The sequence below is a fragment of the Bos javanicus genome, chromosome 19, assembly GCF_032452875.1.
Source record: "Bos javanicus breed banteng chromosome 19, ARS-OSU_banteng_1.0, whole genome shotgun sequence".
NCBI lineage: Eukaryota > Metazoa > Chordata > Mammalia > Artiodactyla > Bovidae > Bos > Bos javanicus.
In genome coordinates, this window is record NC_083886.1 from 26338015 (window position 1) to 26350736 (window position 12722).

Sequence of the window (12722 nt, forward strand, 5' to 3'; positions counted from 1 at the left end):
GGACCACCTGAGTGCGCAGGAGATGGAGGATGGGAGCAGACAGGCTCCGACAGCCCCAGCCCTCTCCCAGCTCCATCCAGAGCACTTTTCCTCGTTGTTCAGTCACTCAATCATGTCCGACTCTGCGACTGCATGGCCTGCAGCACATCAGGCTGCCCTGTCCTTCACTGTCTCCCCGGAGCTTGCTCAAACTTGTGTCCATTGAGTTGGTGATGCCATCCAACCATCTTGTCCTCTGTCTCATTCACTTTCTCTTTCAGCTGGAGTTTTGTGTGGTCGACGCTTGGAGTGACAGCCATGGCCTTTGTGACTGGAGCTCTGGGCTTCTGGGCCCCCAAGTTTCTGTTCGAGGCCCGTGTGGTGCACGGGCTACTCCTTCCCTGCTTTCGGGAGCCGTGCAACAGCCAGGACAGGTGAGGGACGTCTCGGCTCTTTTTTGGCCACACAACACGGTATGCAGGACCTGAGTTCCCTGACCAGGGATCGAACTGGTGCCCCCTGCAATGGAAGCGTGGAGTCTCGACCATGGGCCTGCCAGGGACGTCCCCAACGTCTGGGCTCTTGATGGGGAAGTTCTTGGGGTCCTGAGCCCCAAGACTCAGTCTCTGGGCGGACACCAGGACTTGGGGCTCACTGGCCTGGTTCTAGCTCAGGCAGAGCTCTTGCTGCTGAGTGGCCACAGGCCGCTCCCTTGTCCTCTCCGGGCCCCAGTCCCTGTCTTCTCGCTCTTGGGCCACTGTGAGGGTCCGGAAGGCACTTGGGGGTGAGTGAGGCTTCTGTGGAACCTAGGGAATGGTGGGATTTCTAGGCAGCCTTCCTTCAGAGGGACCTGTAGCATGAGGTTTTCCCATTTTACAGATGGCAAACTGAGGCACCAAAGGAGATTGTGATTTTTTTTTTTTTTTGGCTGCACTGTATGGCATGTGGGAATTTAGTTCCCCAGCCAGGGAACTGAACCCGTGCCCCTGCAGTGGAAGTGCAGAATCTTAACCACTGGACCGCCTGGGAAGTCCCAGGATATTATGATGTTTATCCTGGCTCTACAGCTAGATTCTTATCTCCCCAGAGGCAAAGACTGAGTCCTAAAAGTCCCCCAGCAGCTTGAAAAAGTGGAAAAATAAACCAGGCCTCCATCCCACTTCAGACATTCACTGGCTGTGCATTCCTGGGCCAGTGATTTCCACTTTCTCTGCTTCAGCCTCTTCGTCTAACTTGGCTCCTTCCCAGAACCTGGGTGAGAAACTGACCTGGGAGTTAGTGTTCGGGTCCTAGGGCTGATGGACCGAATGACCGCACACTCAGTAGCTTCGAGCAACAGAAATGTTTCCCATAGTCCTGGAGGCCAGAAGTCCAGAACGGTTTCACTGGGTCAAAAGCAAGTTCAGCGGGGCCGTGCTCCCGCTAGAGGCTCTCGGAAAGCCTCCTCCTGTGTCGCTTCTGGTGCCTGTGGGCGGCCTCTGGTTGAGGCCGCATCACTGCATCCATGGTCACATTGCCTTGTCCTCTTCAGTCTCATATCTCCCTCTTATAAGGACATTTGTAGCTGCACTGAAGACCCACCTAAAAAGTGGAGGAAAATTCCTCTAGCTCAAGAACATTAATATAGTCACATCCACAAAGATTATTTTGCCCATACAAGGGAACAGTCACAGGTTCCAGAAGTTAGGACGTAGATGTCTTGGGTGGGGGGCATTGTTTAGCCTACCCCAGGGTGGGTAGAAAGCCCTAGTTCTGCATAGATTTTAGCTGGTTTTTTTTTTTCCTTAAATATTATTTATTAGGCTGTGCCGGGTCTTAGTTGTGGCACGTGGGATCTAGTTCCCTGACCAGGGATTGAACTCGGGCCTCCTGCATTGGGAGCATGGAGTCTTAGCTGCAGGACCACTGGGGAAGTCCCCAGAACTTACCTGTTCATACACCCTCCTTGGTTAGGCTAAGCCCTCGGGTGAGGGTTGGATGGGAGCAGGAAGCTGCAGTACACAGGATTCTAGCTCAGCCAGAGGGAAAGCTTCCAACATCCAGAGCCCAGAGGGAAGGGGCAGCAAGGGGCTACTGAGTTTCACACCCCTAGGGTCATGTAAGCAGGCGTTGGGTAGCTGCTTGCCTGGGCCACTGTACAGAGGACCAGCACAGAACTTGCAGGCCTTGAGGACCCTCTTGGTTCTGGGAGTCTGATTCTGGGAAGGCGATGTGGGGGTGGGGACACTTCATGGTAGGTGTGTCTTCTGTCCACCCCTCTGGTCAGGGGCTCTGGGGGGCCCCCATCTAAACCACTTGTCCGAATAATCAATCCCCAGTCTTAGAAAGGTCTTGAGAGCCTGCCAAGTTCGGCTCAGACCGAGACTCAGAGGCAGATAGCATTCATCTGGATTCGGGGTCACTTGACCAGGCTGAGCTGGAGCCTGGTACAGCTTGGAAGCCTAGGAAGGTTTGGTTAAGCACCTTTAAGCTGCCTAAGGACACACGTGCTTTGTTCAGTAGGAAGAGAGCCAGGGGACCCTGGTTTTGCTAGTGTGGGTCTGTGTGGCCTCAGGCAGGTCCCTGTCTTCTCTGGAGAGAGTTTTTTTTTTTTTGGTGACATTCAGTTTGTCAGTAACCATGGTCTTGCATCTGTCATGTTCTTATGCCTTGGTGGGAGCCATGGAGGTAATGGCAGGCACCTGGCACTTTTGGAAAGGTTTGGCTCTGGGAGAGGATCCTGGCCAGGTGGAGAATGGTTGGTGGGGGGTGGTGATGCTCCAGGTAGAGGGAAGAGTGTGGGCCAAGACAGGGAAGCCGGAAAGTGTAGGGTAAGTTTAGAGAATTCTCAATCATTCGTGCAGAGTGAGGGAGGGAGACAAGAAGGGAGGTTACACAGGTCAGCTGGGGCCAGTGCTGCAGTGCTGGGCGGGAGCTTCGAGGATGACAGGAAGCCAGTTAAGGGTTGGAAAAGTCTTAGTTACATTTGCTTTTGAGAGTTCACGCTAGTCAGTCTCAGCATCCCTTTGCCCTTCAAAGGAGGCTTGGGTCCATCCTTTGTGCTAGGATGGACCAGCAGGATGAAGATGTATATTCAGATCCTGGTTCTGTCACTTACTAGCTGGGTATCTTGGCCTTGACTTTTCTTAACCTCACCTTCCTCACCTGTTCACTTGGGAATTCTGGGAGAGATCAGTGAGCCATTTGCTTAACATATATTGCTTGTTCCAGACTCTATGCTCCCAGCCTAGAGTCAAGAAAGTAAACCAAGCCTGGTTCTCTTCTCCAGGAATTCACAGTTTAGTGAGTGATCTTGATGATAGAGACGCAGAAGGTGCTATAGTAACTGAGAGTGAATGAATCAGCAAACGGACAGGGGAAAGCATCCCCAAAGAGGAGACATTTGTGATGGGTCTTGAAGGATGGACATGGATCCCTGAGCAGGGTCCCAAGGACCCAGGTTAGGAGGGAGGGGAAGAGGCCCACAGCCACATGCCCTGCAGGTACCAGATCATGTGGCTCAGCTGTAAAGAATCTGCCTGCAATGCAGGAGACTCAGGAGACATGGGTTCAATCCCTAGGTCGGGAAGATCCTCTGAAGGAGGGCATGGCAACCCACTCCAGTATTCTTGCCTGGGGAAATCCATGGACAGAGGAGCCTGGCAAAGGGTCATAAAGAGTTGGACATGACTGAACGCACACACACCAGATCAAGCACTGGAGGGCAGGTGGCTGGACCCCTATCCTGATCCCACTGCTGACCAAGCCCTCTCTGCTCTTTTCCATCAGCCTGATTTTCGGGGCACTGACTGTTGTGACTGGCATTATTGGGGTCATCCTGGGAGCAGAGACTTCAAGGAGGTACAAGAAAGTCAACCCTCAGGCTGAGCCCCTCATCTGTGCTGCCAGCTTGCTCGCTGCAGCCCCCTGCCTCTACCTGGCTCTCATCCTGGCCCCGACCACCCTCCTGGCCTCCTATGTAAGTGAGGGGCCCTTCAGAGGTGGGAGTGGGCTGCGGTGGGTAGGGAACTCCTGTTTTGCGTAGGCTGACACTGTGCCAGGTCTTCCCAAATGTTATATTTATCACTCCTTCCAGGTGAAGCTCTGATATTCCCATTTTACGGATGAGTAAACTAAGGCATACCAAGAACCTTAGCTAGGAAGGGGTAGAACTAGGATTTGAGCCTAAGCTTTTATGACTCTAAAGTGTGTCCTTTGAGCTCTTGGTTAATGCTTTTTTAAAAAAAAAAAAAAAATATTTCACTGCACTGGGTTTTCATTGTAGCACATGGGATCTCAGTTTTGGCATGCAGGATCTAGTTCCCTGACCAACGATTGAAGCCCGGCCCCCTGCAGTGGGAGCATGGACTCTCAGCCACTGGACCACCAGGGAAGTCCCTCCTAGTTAATGCTTTGATTGGAGATAATGGGACCTCATTTCTTTTAAAAATGATTCTTCTACTGTATTATTCTAGTCTAAAAGTATGCAGGGAAAGTCTCAGTCTTTTATCTTCTTCTCTATTTAAAATCAAATGTAGAATATTTGCCTGGAGGAGTGTCATAAGCTAGACCAAAGTGGGTAGATATAACTGTACTGTCCTTGGTAGGTGGCACCTCCTTTAAGGTATGAGGGTTTCTCACCAGCGTCCTCAGCCTTGATTGGGTTTCCACTGAAATTCCTGGGAAATAGACAAGTTCTGTTAGCATTCCCTCCCGCATGTGCTCTTATTTGGTCCTTATCATACCCTTGTCCCTGGAGAAGGAAATGGCAACCCACTCCAGTTTTCTTGCCTGAGAATCCCATGGGCAGAGGAGCCTGGCAGGCTACAGTCCATGGGGTCGCAAGAGTCGGACACGATTTAGCGACTAACCCACCACCACCATATGCCCTTGTTGGAAAGGGTTTTTCTTATCCCCACTCAACAGATGGGAAAACTGAGGGTCAGAGACAGCCGCACCAAGAATGAGACAGATAAGCCTCTAACTCCGCCCCCACAGGCTCCAAAGTCTATGTCCTTCATGCCACATTGACCCTTGTCACCCCCATGGGAGAGAAACAGAGGCTGGCATACACCAGGCCAGCCTAATAAATGCCTTAGTGCTTATTGGCCGAGAGCGTGACTGGGATCATCATCTCCAGCTGGTGGGGACTGAATGAGCCTGACCTTGCAGGGAGGCGGCGGCCCCGGGCAGATGGAGGCTCTGTTGAAGGCCTGTCTCTGCATTGGCTGGGCCCGCGGAGCCCCTGCCAGCTCTGCTTCTGCCACTGTCTTGCTTGGCTCTGGGAAGTGGCTCCTTGGCTGTGTTGCGGGGACACAGCTGTCCCCCCTCTGTAGCCTGGTGCATCTCCAGAGCTGGATGGCTCATCTAGAAATGACACTGCATCTTGGCTGACAAAGCCAGCTGGAGAATCTCTTCTCTGGGCCTGCCCTGGGGCGTGAGGGGCTGAGGGGCAGGAAGGTGGGAGGGTCTGGGACATGTCCACCCTCCTGTGTTGGGAACCTGCTTCTCCCTGTGGCTCCCACAGGGGCCGGACGGGATCCCCAGAACTCCTCATCCTCCTCCTCATCCCTCTGGATGCCCTGACCAGACCCCCTGGCCACTTCCATGGCTCTGTGCTCCTGAGGTCCCGAGATTGAGGCTCCAGCTCCCCCCAACCTCCCCACACCCCAACCCCTGCCCACTAACACCAGTCATAAACCCTAACACCTCCAAACCGCCCCTCTTCTCTTTTTCCTTTTTGTAAATTTGTCTCCTTAATGGACTTAAAAAAATAATTTCTATTGATTTATTTATTTGTGACTCTGCTGGGTCTTCGTTGATGTGCAGGCTTTTCTCTAGCCGTGGTGAGCGGGGGTTACTCTCTGGTTGCCGTGCGCGGGCTTCTCATCACGGTGGCTTCTCTTGGTGTGGAGCGCAGGCTCAGTAGTTGTGGCCCGGGGGCTGAGTTGCTCCGCGGCACCTGGAATCTTCCCAGATCAGGGACTGAATCCACGTGTCTCCTGCACTGGCAGGTGGAGTCTTTACCACCGAGCCACCGGGGCAGCCTCTGCCCTTGTTCTCTTGGTTCACTCCATCCCATCTTGGCTCACACCTTGCTGTCTTTCTCTGGGACTGTCCCAAGAACCCAGCTTCCTGGTCTCCTTGTGTTCCTGCTCCCCCACCACAACCTGTTCTTCTCGCACTGCCAGAGTGACACCACGGACCTTTCCTGATCAGAAGCCTTGCGTGGCTCCTTGGTGCCTCCGGAAAACTAAGTCTGACTCCTCATCCTGGCATTTCAGGCCCCTCATGGATGGCCCTGATATCCTTAGTAGCCTTATTCCTATGTGGTCCTGCCATGCGGTTCCCGCCTGGTTCCCAGGACACGCCCCCTGCGCCCTACATCTGGGCTCTCCATCTGCTCTCTCTACTCCCTCCCCTTCTCCGTGTGCCTGAATCATTCTGGGCCCTCACGGATTGGCTGGAGCACCGTCTCTCCATGGAGCCATCGCTCATTGCTAGGTCCTACCCTCTCTCTCCATCCTCGCCACTCTTCAGCACTGTCTTCCTTGGGTCCTGGTTACATATGCTCTTATCGCCCCTCCCAGCTGGGCCCAGGTTGGTTCTGATCTTTCTCAGCCCTCCTAGCTCAAAGCATGGTGTCAGGCTGGTGGGGGTGGGGTGGGGGTGATCATTGCTCATTGTGTGAATGGTTGAGGGACCAGCTATTGTTGTTCATTCATTTTTTTTAAACAACTATTTATTGAGTGCCTACCAAGTGGCATGCTGGTTTAAATGCTGTGGATATATCAGTGAATAAAACAGCCAAAAATAGCTCTGTTCTTAAGGAGTTCACATTCTAGTTGGCAGAGATAGCTAACAGGTAAGATATATAAGTAAAATTCACAATATGGTGAATTATGGGATATTTAGGGGAACAGTGTGCCAGGCAGAGGGAACGTGCCCTGAGGCAGGAGTGTATCTGGTAGGTTTAGGGACCAAGAAAAAGGGCACTGGGGCTAGTGTGGAGTGAAGAAAGGAGAGGAGGACAGAGAAGTGATGGGCCACGTGGGCATTGGGTCGAGCTGGCTTTCACTGAGAGTGAGTTGAAGTTTTGTGTTAAGGAGCAGGTGGTCTGGCTTATGTTTATTGAATCTATTGAGATGATCATGTCATTTGTCCTTTATTTTATTATTATGGTATATTACATTGATTGTATGTTTAACCAACCTTGCATTCCTGGGATAAATCCTCTCTTGGTTATGGTGTAAAATCATATTCATATGTTGCTGAATTTGGCTTGCCAGTATCTTGCTGAGGATTTTTGCATCTCTATTCATAAGAAATATTGGTCTGTAGTTTTCTTGTGATGTCTTTGTTTGGTCTCATAGAATGAGTTGACAAATGCTTCTTCCTCTTCTATTTTTTGGAGGGGCTTGTGAAGGATTTGTGTTAATTCATCTTTAGACATTTGTTCAGATTCCCCAGTGAAGCCATCTGGTTCTGGGCTTTTGTTTGTGGCAAGTTTTTTTGATTACTGACTCAATATTTACTTGTTATTGGTCAATTAAGGCTTTTTATTTCTTTTTAAGCCAGTCTTGGTAGTTTGCATCTTTCTAGGAATTTCATTCATCGTATTCTCTTATAATCTTTTTAATTTCTGTAAGGTTGGTCATAATGTTCATTTGTGATCTTAGTAACTTGAGTCTTCTTTCCTTTTTTCTTGGTCAGTGTAACTAAAGGTCGGTCAGTTTTGTGGCCAACTGTGGTTGTATTGACTTTCTCTATTGTTCTTCTGTCATTGACTTCTGCCAGTGAAATCACTCTGACTTCTGTGCTGAGAATGGACTTCCCATGAGGGTGGAGAGTGCAAGAGCAGAAGTGTCAGGGGTGGTCAGAAACGGTTGGATTATAGATACACTTTGAAGGTAGAGCCATCGTAATTTCCTGATGGATTCAGTGTAGAGTGTGAGAGAAAGAAGACTCAAAGGCGAGTTCTAGGATATTAGCCTGTGCAGCTGGAAGGAGAAAGAGGCCATTAACTGAGATAGGAAAGTAGGCAGGAACAATGGAATCTGGGGGGAGATGAGCAGCTTGGTTTGGTACCTTCTGAGTTTGTGGCAGGAGGTTGACATCCAAGTAGAGGTGTTAGTGGAGTTGGGTACACAAGTCTGAAGTCCTTGGATATGACATCACCCCTGAAACTTCAGAGGGTGGGAACTGGCTGCAGTTCACCATGAAGGATTGTTAGTAGGTTTTGGAGACCTATGCGGGTCAGTATCAGAAAGGGTGGCCAAAGGGGGCTGAGGAATTGGCTTCTGTTCAAATTAGCTTCAAAATAGGAAGTCACTTGAGTGTCTTCCATCCACCCATCCCTCCATCTATTGATCTATCCATCCATCCATCCACCGCCCCCATCCATCCTTCACCTTCTCAGATTGAAGGAAGCACAGTTCTTCCTGTACTTTCTCTGCCAGTCCTGGGGAAATTGATAGGCTCCAGGGGAAATTGATGGGGCTTCCTGGGAAGGCCCACAGGAATGTGGGCATGTGTGCTAGTGTGTGCGTGCATCTAAGTGTGACTATATGCAGGTCTGTGAATATGAATGCAGATATATGTACTTTCGTATGTGTCCATTTCTGTGTACCCAGTCATGCTCTATGTATATTGCAGGTACATGTATATTCATTGTATATATGAACAGTGTGTATGAGTGTGTCATGGGTGCTGTTTTGAATACATGTCTGTGTGTGAGTGTGCACATTCATGTGTATCCAGGCAAGCAGATAATTGTGTGGGATGTGTGTACACACGTGTCTGCAGCTGCATATAGCTTTTCTCCCACTGCTTTTGTGGCTGCATTGCATTGGAAGGAAGGGTTTGGGGAAGCATCGTGGGCGTGCTCGTCCCCAGTTTGCTGAAATAGGGCCAAGTCATGCTGTATGTTTCATGGTGATGAGGTTTCCCGAGCATCTGAAGTCTGGTCTGGGGGCTTCTGTGGGGGAGCCTGTGCCCTGGGGCCCACCTGCAGGAGCAGAGGGTTCCTTCTCTTCCCTCCTTCCAGTCCCCTTGGCAGGGAAACTTGACTTCTCGGCTGTTAATTGGGATCCAGACGCGCACAGCAGGTCTTGGCTCACACCCTCTTCCTTGGCCTTCTTCCCAGAGTCGCTGCCCTTCAGAGGAGAAGGGGTTTGTATTCAGTGGAGGGACTGAGCTCAGGGTAGGAACTCCATCATCGCTGGCTTGGGAGCTGGAGGCGATGGTTGAACATTGGCAGTACCCGCTTAGGTGGGCTTTGTGGTCCAGAGGGAGGAGCTGGTATTGGGGGATGGCAACAAACATGCATTGAGGCATCTGAAGGACCTGAACCTGTTCCTGCTTCTTCACTACATAGCTGTGTGAGTTAGGGCAAGATCTTGACCTTGCTGAGCCTCAATTTTCTCAGCTATAAAATGGGAGTGCTGGTACTTTCCCCTTGGTTTAACTGAAGAGATAAATGAACTTTGGGGCCAGTTCTAGTTACTATAGATATATAATGGAATTTAGTGGTTTAAAAAAACAGGAACACTTATTTTGCTCATGACTTTGTAGTTTGGACAAGGTTGGGAGTGAGGGTAACATATCCGTTTTCCACTTGGGGTTAACTAGGCAGAAGGGGGGTGGGAACTGGATGTCAAAGGCTGAGAGCTGATGGCTGATGCTGGCTGTTGGCTGAGACCTTAGCTGGACATACTGGCTAGAGCAGCTGCCTGTGACCTCCCCATGTGGCTGGGCTTGCTTACAACATGGTGGCTGGCTTCCAAGGACTAGAGTTTTGAGAGAGCCCGGTGAAGCTGTATAGTCTTTGATGACATACCCTTGAAAGTTACGGAGCGTCGCTTTCACGGCATTCTGTTCTTCATTGGAGCCACAACTTCTTGCTCAGATTCAAAGGGAGAGAGAATGGATTTACTCTTTTTGGTGGAGACTAGTAGTGATCTGAAAGAGCATGTGGAAATATTGCAGTGGCTGATTTGGGAAAATAGTCTGCTCTGTGGCCCAGAGGCTCATCCTTCACTGAACCCCAGGTCCCATTGCTATCCAGCATTATGGTGCCCTATATCTGGGCACACGCAGCCACGAAGCCCCACAGGTGTACCCCCCCCCCGCCCAAGTCGTCTCTGGTTCTGTGCTGCTCTTCTCGTCTCACAGGTGAGAAGCCTGGAAGTGGGGGGTCTTTACCCTCACACCCTGCTGGGCTTCACGGGCTGAGGGAGTAGAGCTGGGGACATGGTGAGGTGGCTGCAAGGCAGGTCCTAGCCAGGATGAGCATAATGATGTTCACTCACTTACCCAGTATTTCCCAAACGTATCTTGTGTGCCAGGCTCTGTTCTAGGCTCTGAGGGTGCATCATTGAACAAAACAGGCAAAAATATGTATGCAACAAAATAGATATAAAATAGGGGATTCCCTGGTGGTCCAGTGGTTAAGACTCCATGTTTACAACGCAGGGGGCATGAGTTCAATCCCTGGTTGGGGAACTAAGATCTCACATGCTGTGCATGCGGCCGAAAAAAAAAAAAAAGATGTAAAATAAATGGTGAGTTAGATGGGGCTGAGTTCTGTGGAAAAGGACAGAGTGCGGAGAGTGGACAAGGAGAGGGACTGGGCTGTGCCATGAGGTCAGGGAGGCCTCACTGAGATGGTGATGCTTCAGTGGGAACCTGAAGCCAGTGAGGGAAGGAGCCATGTGGATAGGGGGGTAGAGGTGGGGAGAGCCCTCCATGTAGAAGGATCAGCAAGTGCAACGGCCCTGGGCAGGGGAAACATACTGGTGTCTTCTAGGAAATGCGGTTGGAATGGGTCCAACCAGGGTAGAGCAGAGGAGATGAGGTCAGAGGGAGTGGTAGGGGTGGAGAGGGAGGTGCTGATTGTATGGAACCCTGTACATCAAATGACTTTGGCTTCCAATTTAAGTGAAATGGGAAGCCATTAGAGGATTTTTAGCTCAGAGGTGATGCTCTGACTGATGGTTTGTATCAGTTAGCTATTGCCGAGTAACACATCATCATACCACTTAGTGGCTTCAGTTAATGATTTATTCTTATGATTCTGTGAGTTGGCTGGATGGCTCACTCCATAGCTGCCTTTAACTGAGAGACTGGGTTGAACCTCCAAGCTGATCTCATTTGTGTCTGGTGGTTGGCTGGGGCTCCTCCATTCGGTCTCTCATCCTCCACTGGCCCAAACTCATTGCTTCCATTGTGGTCTCAGGGCCACATTCTCAGAAAGCAGACATGGAAGCTGTGAAGTCTCTTAAGGCCTATGCCAGGAAGAGCATAGCATCACTGCTGCCTTACTGCATTGGTTGAAGCAAAGGGTAAAGCTGACCCAGTTTTCCCCTTGGGAGAGGACTGTACAAGGATGTGCATACCAAGAAGCATGATTAATTGGGAATTGTTTTGTTAAAATTTTAAATTTATTTATGGCATGCAGGATCTGAGTTTCTTGACCAGGGATTGAATCATGCATCCTGAAGTGGAAGCATGGAGTCTTAACCACCGGACCACCAGGGCAGTCCCAGCTGTGGACTTTCTGTAACTACCTGGGCTTCCCTGGTGGCTCAGACAGTAAAGAATCTGGTTCAATCCCTGGGTTGGGAATAGCCCCTGGAAAAGGAAGTGGCAACCCATCCGAGTATTCTTGCCTGGAGAATTCCTTGGACAGAGAAGCCTGGTAGGCTGAAGTCCATGGGGTCGCAAGGAGTAGGAAACGACTGAGCGACCAACACTTTCATTTTCACTTGTAACTCCCTAGCGTGTGGCTTAACAAGGTCTTCCTGGCTGCTGGGATGATAACAACATGAAATAGATAAAGATAAGAGATAGGAAAGCCCATTAGCAGACTTTCCAATAATGCAGGCAAGAGATGCCTGTGGCTTGTATTGGGCTGGTTGTAGAGGAAGTGTAAAGAAGTGGTCAGATTCTGGGTGTGTTTTGGAAGTAGAATCAACAGGATTTCCTGATGGGTTCAGTGTGGGGTGTGAGAGAAAAGGATGAGAGAAAGGATGACTCCAGGGTTTTTGGCCTGAGCCATTGGAAACACAGAGTTGCCATTTACTGAGATGGAGGTTCTAAGTTGTTTTTTTGTTTTTTTGCTTTTGAAAAGAGTAGGATTAGGAGTTCAATTTTAGACATTTTGAATTTGAGGTGCCTTTTGGGACATTCACCTGCAGATGTTAAGGGGCAGTTGGAAATATATGAGTCTGGAGTTCAGGAGAGAGGTCTAGGCTGGTTATTTAAAGCCATGAGGCTGAATGAAATCAGCACGGGCCTGACCTTGAATAGAGAAGAGGAGAGGACAGAGGATGATACTCTGGGGCCCTTGACACATCAGGGATGTGGCAGCCACATGCTACCACAGTGAACTCAAACGTTGAGACCAGCAGTTCAATCCAGCACACTCTATCAGTGCCCTTTCTATTTTTATTTGGGGAAAAATTAAAAAAAAAAAGGCAAAACCAGAAAAGCCCGAAGAAGAAAATAACAGCTTTCCATTTTCTCATCCTCCAGAATCAGCTACTCTTAACATCTTGGCCTGTTTGTTTCCACTTTTATGTGACCATCCTTCTATATGTGTCTCTCAGTGTATAAACATAGGTTTATGTTTTTAGAAATACTTTTATTAAACTGGGGTTATATGGAAATTTTTCTTGTTTCTTTTTAAAAAATTGTTTGACTGTGCCTTGTGATACATGGGATCTTAGTTCCCCAACCAGGGATCGAACCCTTGCCTCCCACAT

General features: G+C 49.8%; 1 protein-coding gene across 4 annotated transcripts in view; it reads left to right on the forward strand.

Annotated features, from left to right (window-relative positions):
• SPNS2 (SPNS lysolipid transporter 2, sphingosine-1-phosphate) overlaps positions 1 to 12722 on the forward strand; it is an 87937-nt gene that overhangs the window by 12658 nt on the left and 62557 nt on the right. For all 4 annotated transcript variants that reach the window (XR_009731273.1, XM_061390760.1, XM_061390759.1 and 1 more), the window contains exons 7-8: positions 261 to 413; positions 3748 to 3937. Coding sequence is in view for 3 of the 4 variants with exons in the window: in XM_061390760.1 (XP_061246744.1) it covers positions 261 to 413; positions 3748 to 3937 (343 nt within the window). In the remaining variant the exon portion in view is untranslated. The remainder of the gene's footprint in view (positions 1 to 260; positions 414 to 3747; positions 3938 to 12722) is intronic.